Source organism: Alternaria incomplexa, assembly GCF_024043165.1.
Source record: "Alternaria incomplexa strain BMP 0042 chromosome Unknown scaffold_6, whole genome shotgun sequence".
NCBI lineage: Eukaryota > Fungi > Ascomycota > Dothideomycetes > Pleosporales > Pleosporaceae > Alternaria > Alternaria incomplexa.
Genome location: NW_026249855.1, coordinates 1,511,019 through 1,531,093, shown reverse-complemented (window position 1 = coordinate 1,531,093; position 20,075 = coordinate 1,511,019). Strand labels below are relative to the sequence as shown.

At 54.2% G+C, this 20,075-nt stretch overlaps 5 protein-coding genes across 5 annotated transcripts; 2 read left to right on the top strand and 3 right to left on the bottom strand.

Annotated features, from left to right (window-relative positions):
* Positions 1 to 525: 525 nt before the first annotated feature.
* On the bottom strand, positions 526 to 2,649 carry SAC6 (Fimbrin, actin-bundling protein; the record flags this gene model as incomplete). The annotated part of the gene is made up of 4 exons (XM_051434639.1): positions 526 to 1,546; positions 1,593 to 2,296; positions 2,345 to 2,555; positions 2,627 to 2,649. 4 exons carry the CDS (start codon positions 2,647 to 2,649, stop codon positions 526 to 528), a joined length of 1,959 nt encoding a protein of 652 aa, XP_051291895.1.
* A 1,372-nt stretch (positions 2,650 to 4,021) lies between these two features.
* On the bottom strand, positions 4,022 to 5,795 carry J4E90_005080 (uncharacterized protein; the record flags this gene model as incomplete). Its single annotated transcript, XM_051434638.1, has 3 exons — positions 4,022 to 5,375; positions 5,425 to 5,557; positions 5,609 to 5,795. 3 exons carry the CDS (start codon positions 5,793 to 5,795, stop codon positions 4,022 to 4,024), a joined length of 1,674 nt encoding a protein of 557 aa, XP_051291894.1.
* Positions 5,796 to 14,427: 8,632 nt separating this feature from the next.
* Positions 14,428 to 16,059, top strand: J4E90_005079 (uncharacterized protein; the record flags this gene model as incomplete). The annotated part of the gene is made up of 3 exons (XM_051434637.1): positions 14,428 to 14,436; positions 14,683 to 15,432; positions 15,508 to 16,059. The coding sequence occupies 3 exons, from the start codon at positions 14,428 to 14,430 to the stop codon at positions 16,057 to 16,059; spliced, it is 1,311 nt and encodes a 436-aa protein (XP_051291893.1).
* A 164-nt stretch (positions 16,060 to 16,223) lies between these two features.
* J4E90_005078 (uncharacterized protein) lies at positions 16,224 to 17,254 on the bottom strand (the record flags this gene model as incomplete). The annotated part of the gene is made up of 2 exons (XM_051434636.1): positions 16,224 to 16,930; positions 16,981 to 17,254. The coding sequence occupies 2 exons, from the start codon at positions 17,252 to 17,254 to the stop codon at positions 16,224 to 16,226; spliced, it is 981 nt and encodes a 326-aa protein (XP_051291892.1).
* Positions 17,255 to 18,164: 910 nt separating this feature from the next.
* J4E90_005077 (uncharacterized protein) lies at positions 18,165 to 19,700 on the top strand (the record flags this gene model as incomplete). The annotated part of the gene is made up of 1 exon (XM_051434635.1): positions 18,165 to 19,700. The coding sequence occupies one exon, from the start codon at positions 18,165 to 18,167 to the stop codon at positions 19,698 to 19,700; it is 1,536 nt and encodes a 511-aa protein (XP_051291891.1).
* Positions 19,701 to 20,075: the final 375 nt, after the last annotated feature.

Below are 20,075 nucleotides of genomic sequence, written 5' to 3'. Positions count from 1 at the left end.
AAGCAACACCAGTTCGTTTTTATGTTTCCTCCGTCTCTGCGAAAACTCGCAAAAGAAGAATCAAAGTAAAGACTGTCGGAGTCATGTTGCATTCTAGATCATGAAACTGATGCCATGAAAAACTCTCTCAGAATGCCCATATGGAGAAGAACGACCGAAGACGCAACCTGCAAGCAAAATCTTCTAAAACTCACAACAGGTATCGTTATGTGTGTGCTTCGGCCTTCTTCCCAGGCTTGGTAGATGTGAACAAATTATCGACACTGTTGATCCATGTCCGTCCAACCGCGCATGTCTACCTCAAAAGGAATAGATCTGGAATAATGTCTCCGATCAAAAAGCTGAACTCAAAGAAGGATGACAGTGAACAACGATGATATTTTCTCATTCCTTGCGAAGAACTTATTTTCCAAAAGACAAAACTAAAAACGCTCGCACGCTTCACCCATAGGGCGTTCGTTCCATCGTTTACCCATCCGCCTCAAAAGGCTTACATTCAGTCAAGACGATCTCAAAAAACTGCGCTTACTGTCCACCCATCTTCTCATGCGTGCTCATCAAGCTACCAATGAAAGTAGTGATAAGCCTGCTCTGCACGGCAACGATATCATCAGGTACAAGCCAGATGGTAGCGCCCATCTTTCGCGCAATACTGATAGCCAGCTTGGCGTTCTGGTAGCATTCGTCGTCGTTGCGGCCCTGGGCGACGAGGTCGTAGTCGACGTAAGCGGGCTTCATGCCGGCGAGGACGTCGAGTAGGAAGACGGCGTTGGCGAGGGAAGAGTCCTTGAAGGAGCGGACCTGGGTGCTCTTGCCGCCCTTGCGTGCCATGTCGTTGGCCCACTTGATCATGTCTGCGTCGGAGATTTCGCGCTTGCCGAGCTGTTGGGCAAGACCGTTGAGGGTCGAGACAATGTCCTTGCGCATCAGCTGCCATACGAGACCGAGGGTGAGTGTGCGCTGGCCGTCGGTGATGTCGGCACCTTGGATACCTGGTAGCGAGAATTGGACCTGCTTGCCGAGCTCGACGGCGTAGTTGGTGTTCTCGAGGGCCTTGAAGCGCATCAGTTCCTGGCCTTCGCGCGGCTTGTTTACGTGTCGCCAGTTTACGCTGCCTGGAATGACCTTGTCGTATGCTTGTAGGATAACTGTGCCGTCCTTGAGATCCTCGTAGAACGATTGTACGACGGGCTTGACATCGAGAGAGTTGAGCCACAGAGTGAAGACACGGGCCTCTCGCTCTCCTGCCGCATCGAAGTCGTCAATCTCGGCCTTCTCCTCCTCGGTGATGGGGTCGAGGCAGGGATGTGTGTTGAACAGGTTGGCGACGAAAGCCAGGTTGAGCTTCGGGTTTCCAGCTACGAGCGATGTGGGTGTGAGGAACTTGCGGCAGTCGAGGGCGTCGGCGTTCTGCAGGACCATCTCAGCGCGCTGGAGGAGGTCGGTCTGTTGGAGCGGCGCGCGAGAGCAGGTTTCGGGGGCGAGCTGGCTGAGGAGGACGGTGTAGTTCTCGCCATCCTTGACGTCGGTAGAGAAGTTGGAGACGCTAAGAAGGTTAGCTATGTGATGAGTACGATTGAGCTTGTACATACGTTCTGTGCCACTTGGCGTTCTTCAAGTGGTAGTTGAACCATCTCAGCAAGATCTGCTCCGGGGGCAGACGCAGGAACTGCTCCAGTGTCTCGTCGTCCTCCAGCAACCTGTACAATTCAGGGTGTAGCTTGATGTCAATCTTGCCTAGCAGACCTCTCCGGATGACCTGCCAGATCAGACCCAGAATCAAGTGCTCGCGTACTTCGATGATGTCTCCGCTGCCAATGTTGACGACGGAGCACCCGATACCCTTGGCCGACTCAATGACGATGTTGTTGTTCTCGGTGAAGTGGAAGTTGTTGAGCGACTTGATCTTCTTGCCCGGCTTGTTCAGCACACGTTCATCGATGGTGTCCGGCACGCTGTCGTTGATAAGCTTGGACAGGACCAATCCGTCCTTGCAGGCGTCGAACATCTCAAACGTATCAGTCGGGAAGGGCAGGCGGTCGCCGATATCTGGGTCGCCGGCGAGGACGGCGTTGATATGGCGCGTGAACTCGGTGCGCTCATCTTCGTTGATGGTGTGGGTGACGTTTGCTGAAGAGCCTTGGACCTGGATCCTGCCACCACCGACGCTGCCTTTGGAGGCGTGACCTGGGTTCGAGGGCGAGTTGACGCTGGAAGCTGTGCCGGCTCGCGGGCGGGTTGGGCCGGTCGACATGCGCTGCTGGGCAGGCGACGAGACGCGCAGTTTGGAGATGAGCTGATGTGGTTAGCTTGCACGTGGTACGTGGTATGCTGCAATGCGTACATCTACATAGTCGTCGAGCTCTACCCTCCGCGAGCTGTCGAGTTCCACCTCTTTCAGGGCCTGTCGCACCACGTCGTAGGGCTGGTGCTCCGACTGCTGGGCGCCCTTGATGACGGTGCTCTCGTCGAGGTAGCCCTTGTCGTCGACGTCGAGCTTACGGAAGGCATCCTGCAGGCCAAAGATCTCGCCCTGCTCGAACTGGGGGTATTTCCTGTGCGCAATGGCCTGTTAGTTACCGTGGAAGCCAGCGGATACTGTAAGAAGGGCGGCGCGCCCACGTACTTTTGCAGCTTGATGATGTTCATGTTGGCGGTGCAGGTGGACAGGAGTCTAGCACAGCGGGAAGGATATACTGGGCGGCAACGTGACTGCCTGGCTCCGCCTCGTTCTGGATGCGCGTTCGTCGACTTTGAGCCTCTGTTTTGCTTACCCGATGACGACGTGGGGCGACTGCCAAGACGGACGCCTCGAGGGGCAGGTCGCAACTTGATCCCGGATTACGTACGCACGTCACCGCGCTCCCTGCATTAGGCTGCTATCCCTTCACCTGTACCCAACCCGACCACATCGCAGGTGGCACACACGACTCTCTCGTACCCCTGGACGCGCAATGCCTTTGAATCTTTCGGCCGCTTCATCTCTCTCCAACACCCGCCCGTCGTCAATGCCCAATACTTCCATGGGTCCCTAGTGTGTGAAGCGGTGTCCATTGCCACCTCACCCGTCGCTAGAGCCAGCCTTAGTCTCTACTTATGAAAAAGCCGCATACATACAACGCATCACAGCACATCACAGTCAATCGCGGACGCATAACATCAGTGGAAAAAGAGCTTTTGATTCCCTCATTAACATCATAAGGTCCATGTCGCCGGCTCGTCCAACGAAAATAAGACACTAAACCATGCCGTCTCCTAAATCGCTCAAAGTGGCTTGACGGCTGTCCGTATGCTATTCAGCCCGAACGCACCACCTACTAAAAAACAACAGGGCGACATGTCGACTCTAGACATGCCCGCCAAATCAATGTCATCATTGCGTGAACATCCCGTCGTGTACGCCTGCATTTTCGTCAAACATGACGCGCCGTTGTTTCCCAAGCAGAAAAGAGTACTGGAGTTGTGTCGCTCACGTCGTCGGTCCCACTGCCACATGTGTCCGGTATTAACGGTGGGTGTGTTGGCGTATGTCGAGCGAGAGGATTACTGAGGTGGCAGCACGACCGACTCCGAAAAGCTTCCAGACTCTTTCCAGCTCCAGAAAAGTAAAAGACGTGGTTGTAGAATGTACAAGACTTGCACGTGCTCGTGCCGCATGCAGAAGTCGTATATCATGAGACTGAAAGCCCAGGATATGGTGTCGTGGAACACTAGTTCCGAGAAGCAAATGGTCGTTAAAGTCGTGAATGCCGAAACGTGTTGAAATGTAGACAAGAGACATAACCAAAGGAAATATAAACACTAGGAAATACGAGAGAGCGACAAGATGGGCGTCTGGGTCGCCCCGAGTCGTTGCGTTTCGGTCCGTGAGTCTGCTGGTGAATGTCGAGGTACCATGTTGTGTTGCTGCTGAAAAGACCGCTCGCTCAATGCCGCGAAATCGCTGTAGATAGAGGCCAAACCGCCTTCTAATGTGAGAACAGGCAGCTGACCACCCGAATGCTTGCGCGAATGAGTCCGATTACCGCCTGGTACGCTGAGCCTGGGCCGTCATGGTATGCGCGCGCTGGATGCCAGGGTTGGGGTCGGCGTAGTTTCCACCAACTGCACCGCCCTCCATAGTCTTGCGTCTCTTGAGGCCACCCATATCGTCGCCTTGAACGCTATCAGGGCGGTATGGGTCCTGCTCCTCGTCGTCGCGACCGCGCTTACCGGAGTTGTTCACTCCGTTGGAGGGAGGGTATCCCTGGCTGGAGTACTGCGAGACAGCGCCGGGACCCTGGTAGGCGTCGTGAGCTGCGTTACCATTAGGGGCACCTCGGGGATCGCTCATGACACTGTAAAGGTTGCTGGAAGGGGGTCCCTGGCGTTGCGGCGTGGAGTAGCCCGAGTTCCATTGAGGTTGGCCGGTAGCTGCCGATCGAGGCGTGGCTCGTCCGGACCCGTTTTGGTGGGGCGATCCCGTCATCTCAGGAGACAGGTGGGCGTGGTCGGGGTGCATGGCGCCAGGTGCACCGTTGGAGGCGTATCCGTATGGGCCTCTGTTTCCGCTGTAAGGAGCGCTGGCGTGGGTGTACTCATTTTCATGATCGCCCTCGCTTCCAGCTTGGGGAGGAGCCACCTGCTCGCTACCCTGCGGCATCATGCCATCGGCTGGCTTCACGTCGCCTTCATCCGGCACATCGCTGATGCGCGATGGTGGTGCCATCTCGGTCTTTGGGTAGGAGCCGTCTTGACGGTATCCCATCATGGGCTGGCCCTGTGCGTATTGGCCTGGCTGAGATGGTGGTCCTGAGTACAAGGGCCTGGAGCCATCAAAACTCTGACCAGAAGCGTAGGACATACCCTGCTGCACAGCGCCGGGTGGAGTGCTGGCGGGGGTGGTTGGTACAGAGCGCGTGTTGCTCAGTCCAGTGTCGATGGACAGCGGCTGACCTCCTTGAGAGTTCTGGACGTTGGCGCCGTTCCACTCGTATGAGCTACCTTGGTTGCCCATACCCATGATGCTTGAGGCGCTTGTTGGAGGAGTAGGGAAAGTGTGAGCCCGGTCGATGCCTGGGCGACCTGACGAAGGGTGCGGCTGGATAGCATGCGGTGGCTGAGACATGGCAGCACCAATCGGGTTGCTCATCGAGTGGTGATGATGGAGCGACGGAGGTTGCGACGCTGCCGGTCCGGACAGGTATCGCTGATGTGTCTGCGTATGGTCAGGTCTCCGGTTCCCAACAGCAGCCATGGCAGCGCTTCCTACACTTGCCCTCGTCTGGTTCGAGGGATGATAAAGCAGTGCTCCAATGTCGTGGACAAACAGAGGATACAGCTGCTCGGTGATCTTCTCCTTGTTGGCAAACTCAAGAGCTCGCTCGAAAGGAATCCTGTCTCAAGTTAGTGTATGAAAGTCACATGCGAAGTGGTGACACTTACCAAACACCCTTGAGATGCATTGGGCCAATCTTGACAACATGGCGCGTCTTCTCGCTTTTCAGTATGCCGTCACGACGACCCCGGGTCATTCCCGCGACGTTGAGAAGCTTGGTGCCGTTGATCATGTGATTGTCTATAATGAGTCAGCTCAGTATTCCGTCGTATGATTGAAGACTGGACATACCTTCACGGCGAGCAACACAAACGCCCTTGGCTTCAACCTGGAAACAAAGACTGCCTTCGTCTTCCCACAATGTTGCGGTCACACGGGGCTTCATTCCTGGGGGAGCGACCTGGCCAGTGTGGTCGAAGGTCTGAGATTGATAGCTCTGCGAACCTGGTAGTGATGATGCGGGGGCTCCGGACGACATAGCTAGAAGAGTCAGTCTTATCTTTGAGGACATGGCATCAAGCTTACCTGGAAGTTGGAGCGTTGAAGGCACCATAGCCGGATTCATTGAACCAGAAGAAGCAGGCATCTGCGAAGGGACACCAGTGGGGTAGCCATATGGATATCCGGGCGGACCTTGGCTGTACTGGTGTTGAGGCTGCATCATCGAGGACTGTTGCGGGGGGTACGAGTAATGCGACAAGCCCGAAGGGGGAGCTGACGCCGGGGCGTGGGTAGCGGTAGCCATGTGGGGTTGATGCACGTCAGCATACGATTGCATCTGGTTCATGCTGTTGTAGCCGCCCGTAGCAAAGCCGTATCCGTCTTGGGTGCCGAATGGTGACTGCGCGTTCACGTGGGAGTCGCGACGGATAGACTGTGGGGTGTGTTCGGGGGAGGGCGTCTTGAACCCAGTGGCCTGACCGTTGATCGATGCGGCGTAAGATGTATGGGAACCTGCGCTTCCACCGACCACTGAACCAGAGCTAATGGAGTCGCCTCGAGGGGAAGAGGAGTTTGACGAGGCGCTAGGATGCGATTGTATCTGGGGAAGGGCTGGCAGACGCTCGTTGGATACTGCAGGCTTGGACTGGTAGTGGGATTGGTACCAGGTATCGACGGGGCCGCGGGCGTGGACCGACGAGATCGACGGGAGCTCCAGCTTTACGGTATTGACGTGTTTTCGCGTAGAAGTCTCTGTGTCGCTCTTCGAGAAGCTTTTCGCGAGGATGCTCGAGTCAGTCCTCACGATAGCCGAGCGTATTGTTGTGGCGGAGCAATCAGTCGACGCTCACGAAACTAGATTGCAGTATCTGCGCACGTATCCGACAGACGATAGCTCGCTGATGTTATAGCTTGCCGCAAAAGGTTGACAGGACGAATGATCTTCACCGCAAGTTAGTTGTTTGCTTCCTCAAAACGAAATCGGTCGACTGCAGCGGCAGCCAACGAGACGCGGCCAGACACGTGTGCAAACAAATCCAACTGGAGAGGCAGGTTTGAGAGTACAATGAGGAGAGTCGAGTGAAGGGTGGTGGACCAGATTGATTGGGGTGGGAGTGCAGTGGTGGTAATCGTGAATGGAGGAACTGACCAGGATGACTTGTCGATAGATAGACGCGACGCAAAGCTCAAGGCGCGAGTGAAGCTGCAGGCTAAATTCGAACGCTGCAAACAATGCTAAAGTGTCAAAAAGCTAATCGTTACGTCGTTGCAGTCGTGAAGCAGGAAGAGCTGGTAGTCGACAACGCTTTTGACGCTCAGGTGCAAAACACGCAAAGGGACGAATTGACGAATGCCGGTCTGGAAGAATAGCTGAAGATGGCTGAACGGGCTCGAAACATGTGCTGCAGGGTGGACGTGGGCGTAGGCAGTGTTGTTGTCGTGAAGGGTCGTAACGTCGTCGCGCTTCGTTAATGCGGGCCGAGCTGTATCGATACTGATAACCGCTGCACCTGCAAGAAAACACTACGCGCAGCACGCGTCAGTACTCGCACGTGGGACACAAAAGAGGAAGAAGTGAGTGCAAGACAATCAACAAGCGGCCGTATATGGGATGTAAACAGGGAAAGCCAACAGAGAGGCTTCTTCGCAGACTGCGGTGGGGAGGCGGAGGGTTTAGAGGCGGAGGTGGTTGGGATGGGACCTCTTGCTAGTGCTGGACCAACCAGACAACGCGCGACAGATAGGCGAGAGCAACGCAGGCGGCGTGTCCGGCGGGCAGCATTCGAGCGTGGCAGAACAGAAGAGAGTGGGTAGACCCTTTGACTTACCAAATTCTTCAACGAACGAACGCGAAGAGTGCGGACAACAACGACGCTGGACGGTTGCTTGCGTGTGGAGAAGGAAGTCGTTCTTGACGGCGATGCTGCAGGATTCTCTGCAGCGCTCGACAGCAGGCAGGCCGCAGCTAAGAGGGCTGACCGAGACAGGCGAGCAGCGCACGCCCCGCCAGGTAGTCTGTTCGAGGTGGCCGCTTCTTTTGCAGGCGGCGTGTCCAATGCTTCTACACTGTCAGTGCGCGATGGGCGTCGCTGGCAAGTTGTTCCGTAGAGAAACGCTGTAGCTGCGTGAACGGGCCGGCGCGAGTTTGCAGGAGCGGCTCAATGAGACAGGCGATGCAGTCGAGATGAAGCCGCAGCAGCGCGTGAAGCCAGAGACGGTGCGCCCAAGGTGCAGGCTCTTTACTGTACCTAGGCACGGGTGGTGGAGATCTTCTGGGGACTCAGCGCTGCACACACACGAGCCGCCGCGAGCACACAATCTAAATTCACATCGGGCTTGGTGAGAGTCGCAGAGGACACGATGGCATGGGGGTGGCCCGGCTTGCGCACCCAGCCTGGACCCGCGAGCAACAATCCCGTGAAAGGCAGGCCGTTTCGCTCTCGACGCACAGACTCCACCTTGGAGCATGCTGACTGGGCTGATCCGCCGACGGTGCGGTTGACAAGGGCGCTGGATGGAGAACGAGATGACAGGGACAGGGCTGCGAGGCTATACCGCGACGACCACTATGCACGCAAGCGAGCATAGCACTCTCGTGCCAGCCACCACCCTGGCCCAAAGAAACACGACAGCAGACGCATCCTCTCGCACGCCTGCTGCCATGAGCACGTCTCAGGGACCGTCAGACTGCTGCTATTCCTGTTCGTGCCTCCAGACTCCTGCCAGCTTCCTAAACACTGGCGATGACATGGCGGGCAAGGATAGTGGGCTCCATGTTTAGCGGGCGCCTACTTTTTTTCACCAGTGTGCCGCTTCCTGAGGCATCGGATGGGCTCCCGATGGGGATAACACGGCTGAATACATGGGGCCATTGAGAGTAGCCGGAGATATTTGACGCGCAGTGCGAATACACCTAGTCAGTCGTCGAGTGATAGGGAGCAGTCGCGCAAGGGCTGCAGCCTTTGACTAAGCTGCGCCGGACCGCGTTGATGCGGAGCATAGCCCAGAAACGCATCCCAACAAGCGATCGGAAAGCCCCAGGTCAAACGTCTGGGTCCATATCACGCACAGCCGGCTGGAGCTGCTGAGTGGCCCGGCTGGCGCGATGATTTGCACTGCTGCGAGTCAGAGCGGGACGCTTGGTAGTGCTCACTGAGACGAAAAAGCAGAGAGAGACACTGCAGCACTGCCGGCCAGCCACGCTCGCTCTGAAACGGGCTCAACTGCCGCGGCACGCCCATGGGCTGACCATCATCGTCATCCTTTCCTCTTTCACAGCGGCAATGGATGCTTTGGGCAGGACGTAGATGAGATCCAGCTCCCCGAATGTCTCTGGACACCCTGATGCCGTGCGAATTCCCTGCTCAGGCTAAATGGGCGCCCCATCCAACTGTTGCAGGGATGAGGCCCGAGAGCGAGCGGGATAGACGGACGGTAGGCCGTGCAAGCCAGCTGGCTGTTTGGTCTGGTATTGGTCAGACCCGATCTGATTGGCTCTGTAGTCGACGGTATGGACTGAGACCAGCGTCTATCATTGCCATGGGCTTATCCACTCGATGGCCTGGACACGCAAGACATGAAGCGAGCATGTGAAGCAGGTGCGACGTGGAGACTCGACTGTGTGCGACAGCCATGTCATGTCCGCAGCGTCGACCATAGATGCTGGAAGCCCTCCACACTGCCATCGATGGACAAACGTGCCGACCGTGACACAGGCTTGGGCTTGACGTTGGATGTGGACGCCGCAGAGTTTGATAGGATGCCCACTAGTTGCGGTGAGTAGATGCGCTGGCGACGCTAGCCCCAAGCAGCCCTGCCAAGCCGAGGTCACGCTTTCTCACTGCGCCCTCAACAGCCACCCGCACTACCGCGCTATGAGTGCAACTCAATATTCATCACCGTGTCTCGCTGTCGGAATCTCTTGACCCAGTACCCTGGCAGTAACCTAGTGCAGTATCACAAGGGCATTCCTTTCGGCCAGCTGAAACAGCAATACGGCCGGACGCCTCCCTCGCCGCAATCCTCAAAGCGAGAAACGCCCTGCCATGTCACTGCGTCACGGGATTCGCAGCACAGCGCACGGGAGAATCCGCCTCCATCCCTGCCACAACCATGCGAACGGTGACAGCCTCGACTCTGGGACTCAAAGCAGGCCAGCCACTTGACAGTTGGCACCTGTCCTGCCCATGTTATCGCCTCAGGCGCCAAACCAACTGTTCGCATCCATCTGATCCCCCCTGCTAGCCGCGGAGCGTACATTGATGCTCTGACGGCCAATCCTCCCATGTTATCTTGCAACATGTGGTCTCAAGTCTGGTCGGGAACAACATTCCCGCACACCTGTACCACTACTGACGGCATCAGATGAGGGCTGTCGGAGCATATCGCATCGTCAGTTGATCCTCGCCAAGATTGGAATGGCCATGCCAGGAATTCTATTACAGTGCGGTAGTACAGTTGCTAGTATGTGAATCACACCACAGGCGAAAGGTAGGACCAGAAGCTCAAGCGACCCGCACCGTATTACCGTGTGTAAGTCTATGTTCAAGGAGCTGTGCGCACCATCTCCTCACCAAGGCGCAGTCACACCCTCGTCGCGTGGACTACCGTGGCTAGCAGATATGCACAGGTGTAAATAAACGTGCAGTGCAGCCGGCGCGATGTGGGAGCGGATCGTGGAGAAAGGCCCGCGCCTGTCTCTACCTCTTACTTGCTGACCACCACCACAGCGGCAGTCGGGACTGCCAACATCAGTGTGTCAGAGCAAATACCGTCCTTGACCGATCCGGTCGAGCGCCCAGAGGTTTCAACCTCTCAGCACAAGACCAGCGTTCTATTCTCGATCCTTTGACAGGGTTCATCAAAAGGGCGACTCTTGTTGCATCAGCCTTAGCTCCCTCGAGCATCGTGTTCTCGTGTAGTGGCCACGCAGTGGGGTCTGTGTACATTCCTGTCCAACTGGCAATAAAGCGCAATCTGTACTCGGACCATAGCTGTATGTATCCCCGGAGGAGGGCGTCGCCCTGAGCCTGCTTAGTACAACTACCAAGCTTATCATTTGCTTCACTGAGAATACCGCTCTAGAGAAAACAAATCATTCTCCACGTCCAAGTCAAAGACCGTCTCGAACACATGTACAAACGTTCCTGCAGCGTGAGGCAATCCCGCGACGCGGCCGCGCTTGGGACGATCTAGCCCTCGATTGGATAACGCCGCGTATGCAGCAAGCCGCACTTGCATATGCATGTGATATAGGGTATCCCTGCATGGCCTGAGCCAAGCTCGTGCCCCTCAGTCGTCCACGATCACGGCTCGATCGAACTGCTGGAATAAGGCCTTCACGTGCGGTTCCACTGACAATTTAATGTCTTCGCTTGATAGCACACGAGCGCGAAGCGACCGTCGTGGATTCAGAGCGAGATATTGAATTCTCCCGCGACGGTCATTCTGGAGCCCTTGCTTCCATATTGATCAGCACCACATCCTCGTTCAAGCGTTCAGATAGGCGTTCGGCTACCAATCACCACCGGCCACGTCAGGAGACAGCAGAGCCGTTATCGGGGTATCGACGGAGCAAGTAAGCCACGACCGCTCCTTGCAGCTCGTGGGGTGCGATCTCTGGTTTTGATTGGCGGGTCGACACGCTCACCGGTCTTGCTTCATGGGTTTTCGCCCCACCCCTTGTCACGCTCTGTGGACGACTCGCTTGTTCCGACGTTCTCTAGCGTCTTTTCGATTGCACTCCAGATGCTCTTCGATGCTCAACAAAGTTCAACAATGAACAATCGAAGTGAGGGGTTCATTGTTCGGTTGAGATGACTACCCGTTTTGCCGGCAACAAACATCCTCTAGAAGCGAAACCTTCACCGCTCTTCTATTCTTGTACCGCGGATCTTCAATGGAAGGTTGAAGCAATCTAAAAGCTTGCTGGCGAGCTAGGGTGAAGTAGACGGCCGTGCTCCCCCCGCTGCGCCGCACGCTCAGTGTATGTATGTACTTCTAAAGTGCCGGCAGCGACGCAGACGTTTGGAAGTCGTCACTTGAGTCAGAAAGTCGCCGGTGGGCACACATGTCGACTTCCGCCTCCATGCAGCATCTCAACGGCAGCCAAAGCAGGCTGCCATCTCGCAGCAGAGTCGCTTGTGGCTAGGGCGGTGCATGATCCGCACGACATACCTACATGCGTCAATTGTATGTCTTGCCACAATTCAGGGTACACTGCAGTATGCCCCACGCTATGAAGCGGATTACATACGATCATCAAGAACCTTGGAATGACTCGAATTGAGGAACATACGTTCTAAGAAGGGTCTCAGCGCAACTATGCATAGGCGGCGATGGATTTCCATGGGTGCATTCAGCCTACCGCGACGTCCTTGCTGTACTGACCGTCGGACCCAGCTGTATGGACACATAGCGACCCGGTATACGACTGCAGAACGCGGCTGTACCGGTATCGACGCTCCATACATCGACTCATCTTTATCCAAAGACGTACTTTCGCCGGGCAACAGGCGAACAGATAACGCGTGCAAGCGCTATTGCGCTATCTACTGGAAACACGCCACCTTCGATATCTTCTGGATACTACACCGGCTCGCTAGGGAAAGCACAGTGCGTTACCCGCGTCCTTGGTAGTGGGCGGCTGGATAAATCACCACAGTCGCTTAAAGGCATGGTCAATATACCTCAGTGCGTCGGTAATATGACGGCATTCTAGAGCTCCCATCCGAGGGTCTCTACACAGGACCGAGATCGCGCGATATTGTACCACCTACGCCTTCCCTTCTAGCCTTCGTATCGTCTAGTGTGTTTCGATAGGTAATCAAAATCAGGACTACCGGGTCGTGTTGTCGTATCCGAGCAAAGCAAAAACACTTCGAGCCGAGCTGGTTTTGGCCGAACCTCTAATCCGTGGCTATGCGAACGGACTACTCACCGAATGTAACGGGCTATGACGCCTAGGCCCGGGCTATTCACGCCAAAGCGTTGCTAAAAGCTAGATACGCGTCAACGGTGGTCCACACACAGGATGCTCGAGCTCTTCCATCGCTATCCGAATACACCGAGGAGAACGTGCTCAGCCAGCCATCCCGGGATACGCCGGGGTGGTTGGGAAACATGGGCTGATCTGGTAGGAAAATCTCTGCATGCATCGCGGGCCGAGAGAACTCGCGCATTGATCGTGTTGCAGTCCAGCGTCGTAGTTCATTTAGTCATGTTGAAGTGCTTGAGTTTTGCTGCGCCCGCCTTGTGGCTGGGTTCGCATTATGCGAACCACGGTACCAGCTGTCATAGCGTGGTGCTACCTTTCAGCACGCATGTATACTTACGTCTACACACCCTGCAACCACCAATACTAGGTCTTTGCCTTCTGACCCCGCATCGCAGACGGCAATGTCGGGTGTCGACCACCGACTCCTCCCCACGCGTACCTACAGTCCTGCCTCAATGTACATGCAGCATGCGCATATCCACGCATTGGGTCCCATTGCCTTGCCTTTGTTGACATCAACGATATGGAATAACTGTGGAAACAACATCACTGTTACTGTTGACGACTGCATTCCAATTCGCGGGAAAGTTGACAATCCCCCGACACGTTCGGCTCCGTTGCGCCTCTCATCGCGACATCATCATTCAACGCGACCGGCTAATGCTTCTCCCCAACCCACTCCGAATCACACACACCTACCAGATCCATGAAACAAGCCGGGCTAAAGCCTGAAACATACAAATTTGCAACTACGGTAAAACCAGCAAAATACCCATCCGCAATCTCCTGCGAACACATGTTGTAGATCAAACATTCAATGTTGCAAGTGTCCACGATGCCATGTTCAACCCAAGACGGGCGCATCCCTCCTGTCGAGTAATTGACGTGCGTCGCGGGTCGGCTCTGCATGTTTTGACACGTTCGGTATCTTTGACCCTGCATTGCAGACGTGCCTCGGTGAGGCGTGCATGCGCAGGCTTGCTCGTGTCTCAGATGTGGCAGGATTGTACTGCTGCAACCTTGCTCGTAGAGGTTGTGATGTAGAGTAGGATGACATCACGTGTATGATATGCGCCTGCATGCGCGCTGCGCGTGCGCATTGCGTTTTCATGCCTCTGTTGCTATGCGATTATCTCTGTCTGATAGTTCGTATCTTCGCATAAGTGAAAACTCGACAGTCGGATGACGCCGACTTCTTGACATTCATTCGTTGAACATCAAGTTGCGCCTGCCTCAATAAGCACGATGCGTGTGTGACCCCGCGTGATGTGCAATCTCAGCGCGCAGACACCCAGATCACAGATGTCCAGTGGCTTCTGAATTCTAGCTACACCAAGGTGCCCGTAGTCAATCAGAGTTTCACACCATCGACCAAATCCTGCTAAGATGATCATCACAACAATAATCTGCCTCTTCGCTCACGTCTTTGTCACATATCCGCTGTACCAACTCTATCGCAATTACGTGTCCGCACGCAAGTCTGGCTTGCGCATCATCATAAGTCCTGTCACCCCATATACTCTACAATGGCAGCTGGTAACCAGTCTATTCCGAACGTACCTAGAAAGATACCGGTGGTTCAGGGCCATTGACTGGACATGCTGCTGGCAAGATAACGACAAGTTACATCAAGAGCTAGGTCTTTGCTTTATCGTGGTGACGCCGGGATCCAATGTGCTATGTACGAGTGACCCGCAAACGATCGAACATGTGCTCAAGGATTGGAGGGGTTATGTAAAACCTGACAATGTAAATGGTGAGTCCGATGATGTGTGATAGAACACTGGAAGAGGAAATTGACCATAGCTGTAGAGATATTGGGCATGTTTGGGCAAAATGTTGACACGGTACGTACCATAGACACTCGGGTGTCGTGATACCTTCAATCTTTTTCGGGCTGTAGACAGTAAGAGGCTAACATAAAAAGTCAAATGGTGACGATTGGACCCGTCATCGCAAGCTCACAGCGCCCTGCTTCAATGAGCGAGCCTCGGCCACAGTATGGAACGAAGCTTTGCAACAGTCAAGAACCATCACTGAGCGCTGGCTCTCATCACCAGGCGGAAGGACGAACAGCATGGTCAAAGATGCCAGTACACTGGCGCTCAACGTCATCTCTTCGGTCGCTTTCGAGAATACAGAAGTCAATGAGCCGACACCAGGTCACCAACTGTCACTCCGCGACGCACTAGTAACGGTGATGGGTACTTCAATCTCACCGGCTATAGAGGGTATTATGCCAGTCTTCAAGCTGCCAATACTCGAATCGTTACTTCCAACTAGTACTAAGAGACTGCTACTCGCCATGCGTGAGTTCCGGCAGTACATGGACCAAACCGTCGTGAAGGAGCGATCAAAAGTGGCCGGCGGGCCATCCAAAGCTGCTACACTCATCAGCACGCTCATCAGGGCAAACGACGAAGCCAAATCTGGAAGCGGAGTGTCGAAGTCCAAACTCTCGGATGTTGAGCTCAGAGGCAATATCTTCATCTTCATGGTTGGTGGGCTGGAGTCTACATCTATCACACTATCATATGCATTGGCTTTACTGGCTGTGTATCCTGAGATCCAGGACTGGGTAGTGGAAGAGCTGGATGAAGTTCTGAAAGATGAAGCGGCTGATAAAATGGATTACGCAAGAGTATTCCCGCAATTGAAGAGGGTAATGGCTGTTATGGTACGTCCTCGTTCTTCATAAACACCGGCCATCTACTATTGCGCGAAGCATGATCGCAGGCTAACAGATTGCAAGTACGAAACGCTACGTCTCTACAGTCCTTCACCACCTCTTCCGCGTTCGCCTTTTCCTGCACATCCCCAGCGTACTATCCCACAGACCAGTTTAGATTCCAAGAAAGCCCATGAGAATATCGTCCTTCCGGCTAACATCCAAATAATGCTCAACTCATGGGCTTCTCATACCTCATCCGCCAACTTTCCCGATCCGCTCACTTGGAACCCGAAGCGTTGGATTCAGTCTCAATCCGCCGGCAGTATCAAGGCCGCTCTACCCGAGATACTGTCTGCTGAAGAACTCAAGCACCCAACGAGTGGTAGTGGATTCTTCGCATGGGGGACTGGCCCGAGGATCTGTCCGGGAATGAAGTTTAGTCAGGTGGAGTTTTGCAGTGTGTTGAGTAGCGTCCTGGAAAAGGTCCGGGTTGAAGTGGTGTGCCAAGACGGCGAGAAGGTGAGGGTGGCTGGACAGAAGGTGATGAGTATCTTGCGGGACTCATGTGCAGACCCGCTGCTGCTTCATGTCAGACAACCAGAGAAGTTGAATTTGCGGTTTATCGAGCGCTAGAGTTAATCGAGATTGACTTTGAACGCAATCGTAGGGGAGAGGGCCCTTGAACACGTGTTATAAGACACATGATTTGGCAGCGGGGGTAGTTGTCAACATTCCGTGTAGTAATCGCTGCAGAGTGATAAAGGACATGTTACCCGCAGTGAAGCAAACTTCTTTCACTATGCTGCATACTGTGTAGTCTTCCTCTCCCGAAGCCTTCCACGCCATGCACCTATATTGCGGCGTCTTTCCACCTCGGCCCGCGTCAACTCAGGTGCTCGCATCATAGTGGTCAGCCGGCCCTCCATCTCTTTCTCGGTGAGTTCGCCTTCCACAAACTTCCAGGTATCCGTTACGACGACGTATTCGACCTTATCTTCGGTACCGTGGTGAATCCAACTTTGTCCATCCAGCTTGCTTGGGCCCTTCCAAGTCCATTCCTTCAGCTCAGTGTTCTCAGCGCTCAGATATCCCTCGAGCTCATTCTTCTGGAATTTTCCGCCTTCCCTTCGTACAGGTAGCTTCCATTTCTTGTTTCGCTCGATGATGCGCATCATCTCCGCTTTCTTCCAACTGAGCGTCTCGTACTCAACCCTCAGTACGCGCAAGCCAGGGTTTCCTTCGAAGTAGCGCAGCCACTTTTCTTCCATACTCAGTGGCGAATTGCTTTCCCAGAACCACCAGTCGGAGTATCGTATGGTAATAGTAAGCTGGGTTGGTCGGAATTGAGGTATGCTAAGGATGTAGAATAGTTGATTGCCTTCTTCGAGCCAGAACATCTGGGTGAAAAGACGGACTTTCTGGAGTGACTGAACGGCTTGTGGAGTTAGGTCGCGGAAGAATCTTTCGCACGCTGGAGTGCATGTGCGGCCATCAGGTCCCCGATCTGCGTCGAGATCAGTTTGGGGTAACGTCACAGGCTTCGCATAAACGTACTAAACCAAAAAGCCCATTCCAGCTCTCTGAGGAACACTTTCTGACCCTCTGCGTACGCGAGCTTGCACGTGCGCAAAAGCGCACTGCTGCCCTTGAGCGGACCTGAGAAACCTGGTCGGTACCAGTACGAGTCTTCCGGATACGCAGCTGCGCTGTCTTCATCCTGCATGAGCGCCAATTGGAAGATCTCGTTACGGATCTCGCCAGGTATGACATAGAACAGCGGGCTTTGTGGCTGAAAGTTGGAGGGTGGAGGGATAGGATCAGACGCCATTGGGACAGCGCGAGTTTCGTAGCTTGAGATAAATGGTAGATGATCGCGAAAGCTGTCGAGAAGACGTTATGAGTTAATGTACGGCAACTTGGAGGTTGTCGTATTAGGTAAAGGCTGATGGCTGCCTGTTTGGCGGCCCCGGGCACGGCCGATATTGTTGGCGGCTGTCGTTGCCCAATGGACGGACGCGCTAGCCGCCGCAGACCCACCGAATGGTCAAATACGGATATACCTCCAATGAAGGCTATGGTGAAGGAAGGAAAGCAGCAGCCCAAATCTGAACATAGATGTATAGAATCGTCGACTGGATAAAATGATGGGTCAGGCGCGAAGGTGGTGAGTAGAGCTGACACAACGGTTATCGAAGGCAAGTGCATGTGTGACCAAAGAGGGGAAATCACATGAAGCAGCTACACAACCAAATGCGACTAAAGCGACCAAGCGTGTGGTAACGAAGTCGTGGGCATACCTAGACACTGAGGTTGACTAGGTCCGAAAGCGGGAAATATCGACTGCAGAAAAGAGAGATGAAGGGATGGACGCAGCGGAGCCAACACGTGAGAGCTTAAGCAGTAGTACTCAGAGAGATTGATAGGCTGCATTGCAAGCCTATGATGCTTTGCCATCCAAAGTTATCCGGTAGTGACACATTCTGGTGCTTCACGAGCTTTGACAGAGAGCACAGCGCGACCACTAGACAACCTTGCGATGCAGTGAGTGAAACCTGCTCGAGCTTGCGACATCTGCAAATGCAAGTGAGAGAATAGTCAGCTGATAGCGCGTTGGCAGCTTACCCAGTCAAGACTAGGCTTGTTCGCGACTTCCTGCCCTACATTACTGAACCAGGCTATCGCTCTTTCATCTCACCTGAGATCATTACCCCACGCCTCAGACACGCTCGCTCGTCGACATGACTGACTTGTGTGGCCTCCCAGACGAGCTCCTGCTCGCAGTCGCCAAATGTCTGCGAGACGACACTGAGGACGGATACAGCGATCTCAATCACCTCGCGTTGAGTTGCCGAAAGCTACGACCTATTGCGCAAGAAGTCTTCTACACGGATATCTCAATCACTCCAACCCTGGAACGAGGTCTCGCGCTTCTCGCGCGCACTCTCTTGCAGCGACTCGATCTTGCCACCAGAGTGCGGAAACTGGACGTCAAGCTCTCCTACGAGCAATTCACGCATTCTGAGAGCTGCGTATCCGAGGGATACTATTATGAAGATAGCGAAGAGGAGTGTACCTGCGGTATTCCGGACCTTGGTACTCATTTCATGGGGTTTCTGATCGGTGTCAAGTCAAAGGACGGTGTTCCGCTTCGCAACAAGGGCTGGGAAGATATGCTGATGAGAGGCGAAGACACGGCCCTTGTCGGACTAATCTTGTGTGTTACGTCGGCCCTCAGTGATCTCACACTGATGATCTGGAACTCACCGAGGTGTAACCCCAATGGCAATAACGACGTTGCTTGGACCGAATTCGAAGAAGTGTTCGAATTCAAAGAAGTGTTCGAAGGCATCACCAGGCAAAAGAATTTGGCAGATTGTTTCCAGGGTCTCTCTAGGCTGAAGCGGCTATTCACAGATGATTACCCACCATGCAGCTGGCTAAGTTTACCACAGCTTGAAGCCGCGAGGATCAAACTATTCGAAGGCGCTTACTACGACGGCACGATGATATCGCAAATTACACATGATGCAACTGTTTCTACGACCTTGACCAGTCTGGTCATCCAAACGGAATTTGAAGCACTCTACTCACATGATGCCATTCACATGGATGGTATGTACGGTCATATAAGAAGCGTTGTCCGCGGCCTTACAAACTTGACCCACCTATTCATTCTGTACCGCACTGTTCTCGACTCACATGACGACTTCGATCCTCGCAACACTCCACGAGGATCTTTCGCGCATATTGTCGCGCATCTGGAGAGCCGCAGTTTGACGAATCTGACTCTGGACGTTGAGCCCACCCTCAAAGATCTGGTCAGGTACATGATCATGTTGGAGTATACTCGCGGTGTATCTCCAATGACCTGGCTTGCTGGATTACCTAAATTTCGCAATCTCAATGCCCCACAGGAAGCTTTCTTCTCTGCGAACGAGGAATTCCGAACTTGTCATCTACCTACCACGATCGAGAGCATCAGTATCATGGATGCAAAGTACGAGACCAAGCGCTACCTCAAGCATCTCCTGGATCGCCAAACAGAATGGCCAAACTTGAAGACCATCAAGATTGGGGAGAGTCCGTGCAACGACCAGTCCGTATATCCAGCTGAGAGCGATGACGACGCTAGCGAAAGCGACGCAGGAGAGCGGCGGAAAGTCTCCGAGGTTGATGACTCAATCTACGAACAGGCTCGGAGCCGTGGTTTGAGGGCGGAGAAGGTGCAGGATAGAACTGCATGGAAGAAGGGATGGGAAGGTCTGGGTTTGTGAAGAGAGTATGTGGGAGCGGGGACGAGTTAGTCAGCAGACGACTGTGCGCTCAATCCGGACTGGCGAGTGACAGAGAACGATACCTGAGCAGACACTGCAACCCAAAATGGCAATATAAACTAGCAATTAGCGATAAGAAACATCTTACGGCTTTAGTAAATGTGAAAGCGGATGATGCATCGATCAAGTGTCTTGAGAAACTTGAACAAGCGCGATGGTACATGTCTTCAAACTAGGCTACTAGCGCTAAGACGATTGAGAACAGCAACGCAGACTTGTCATAGCTTCGGGTAAACTATGCGTAATCGGCTGAGCTTTGGGCAGCTGGGTAAACTCCGGGGGTCGCAGAGCGGGCGTTGCCTATGCTGAGACCAC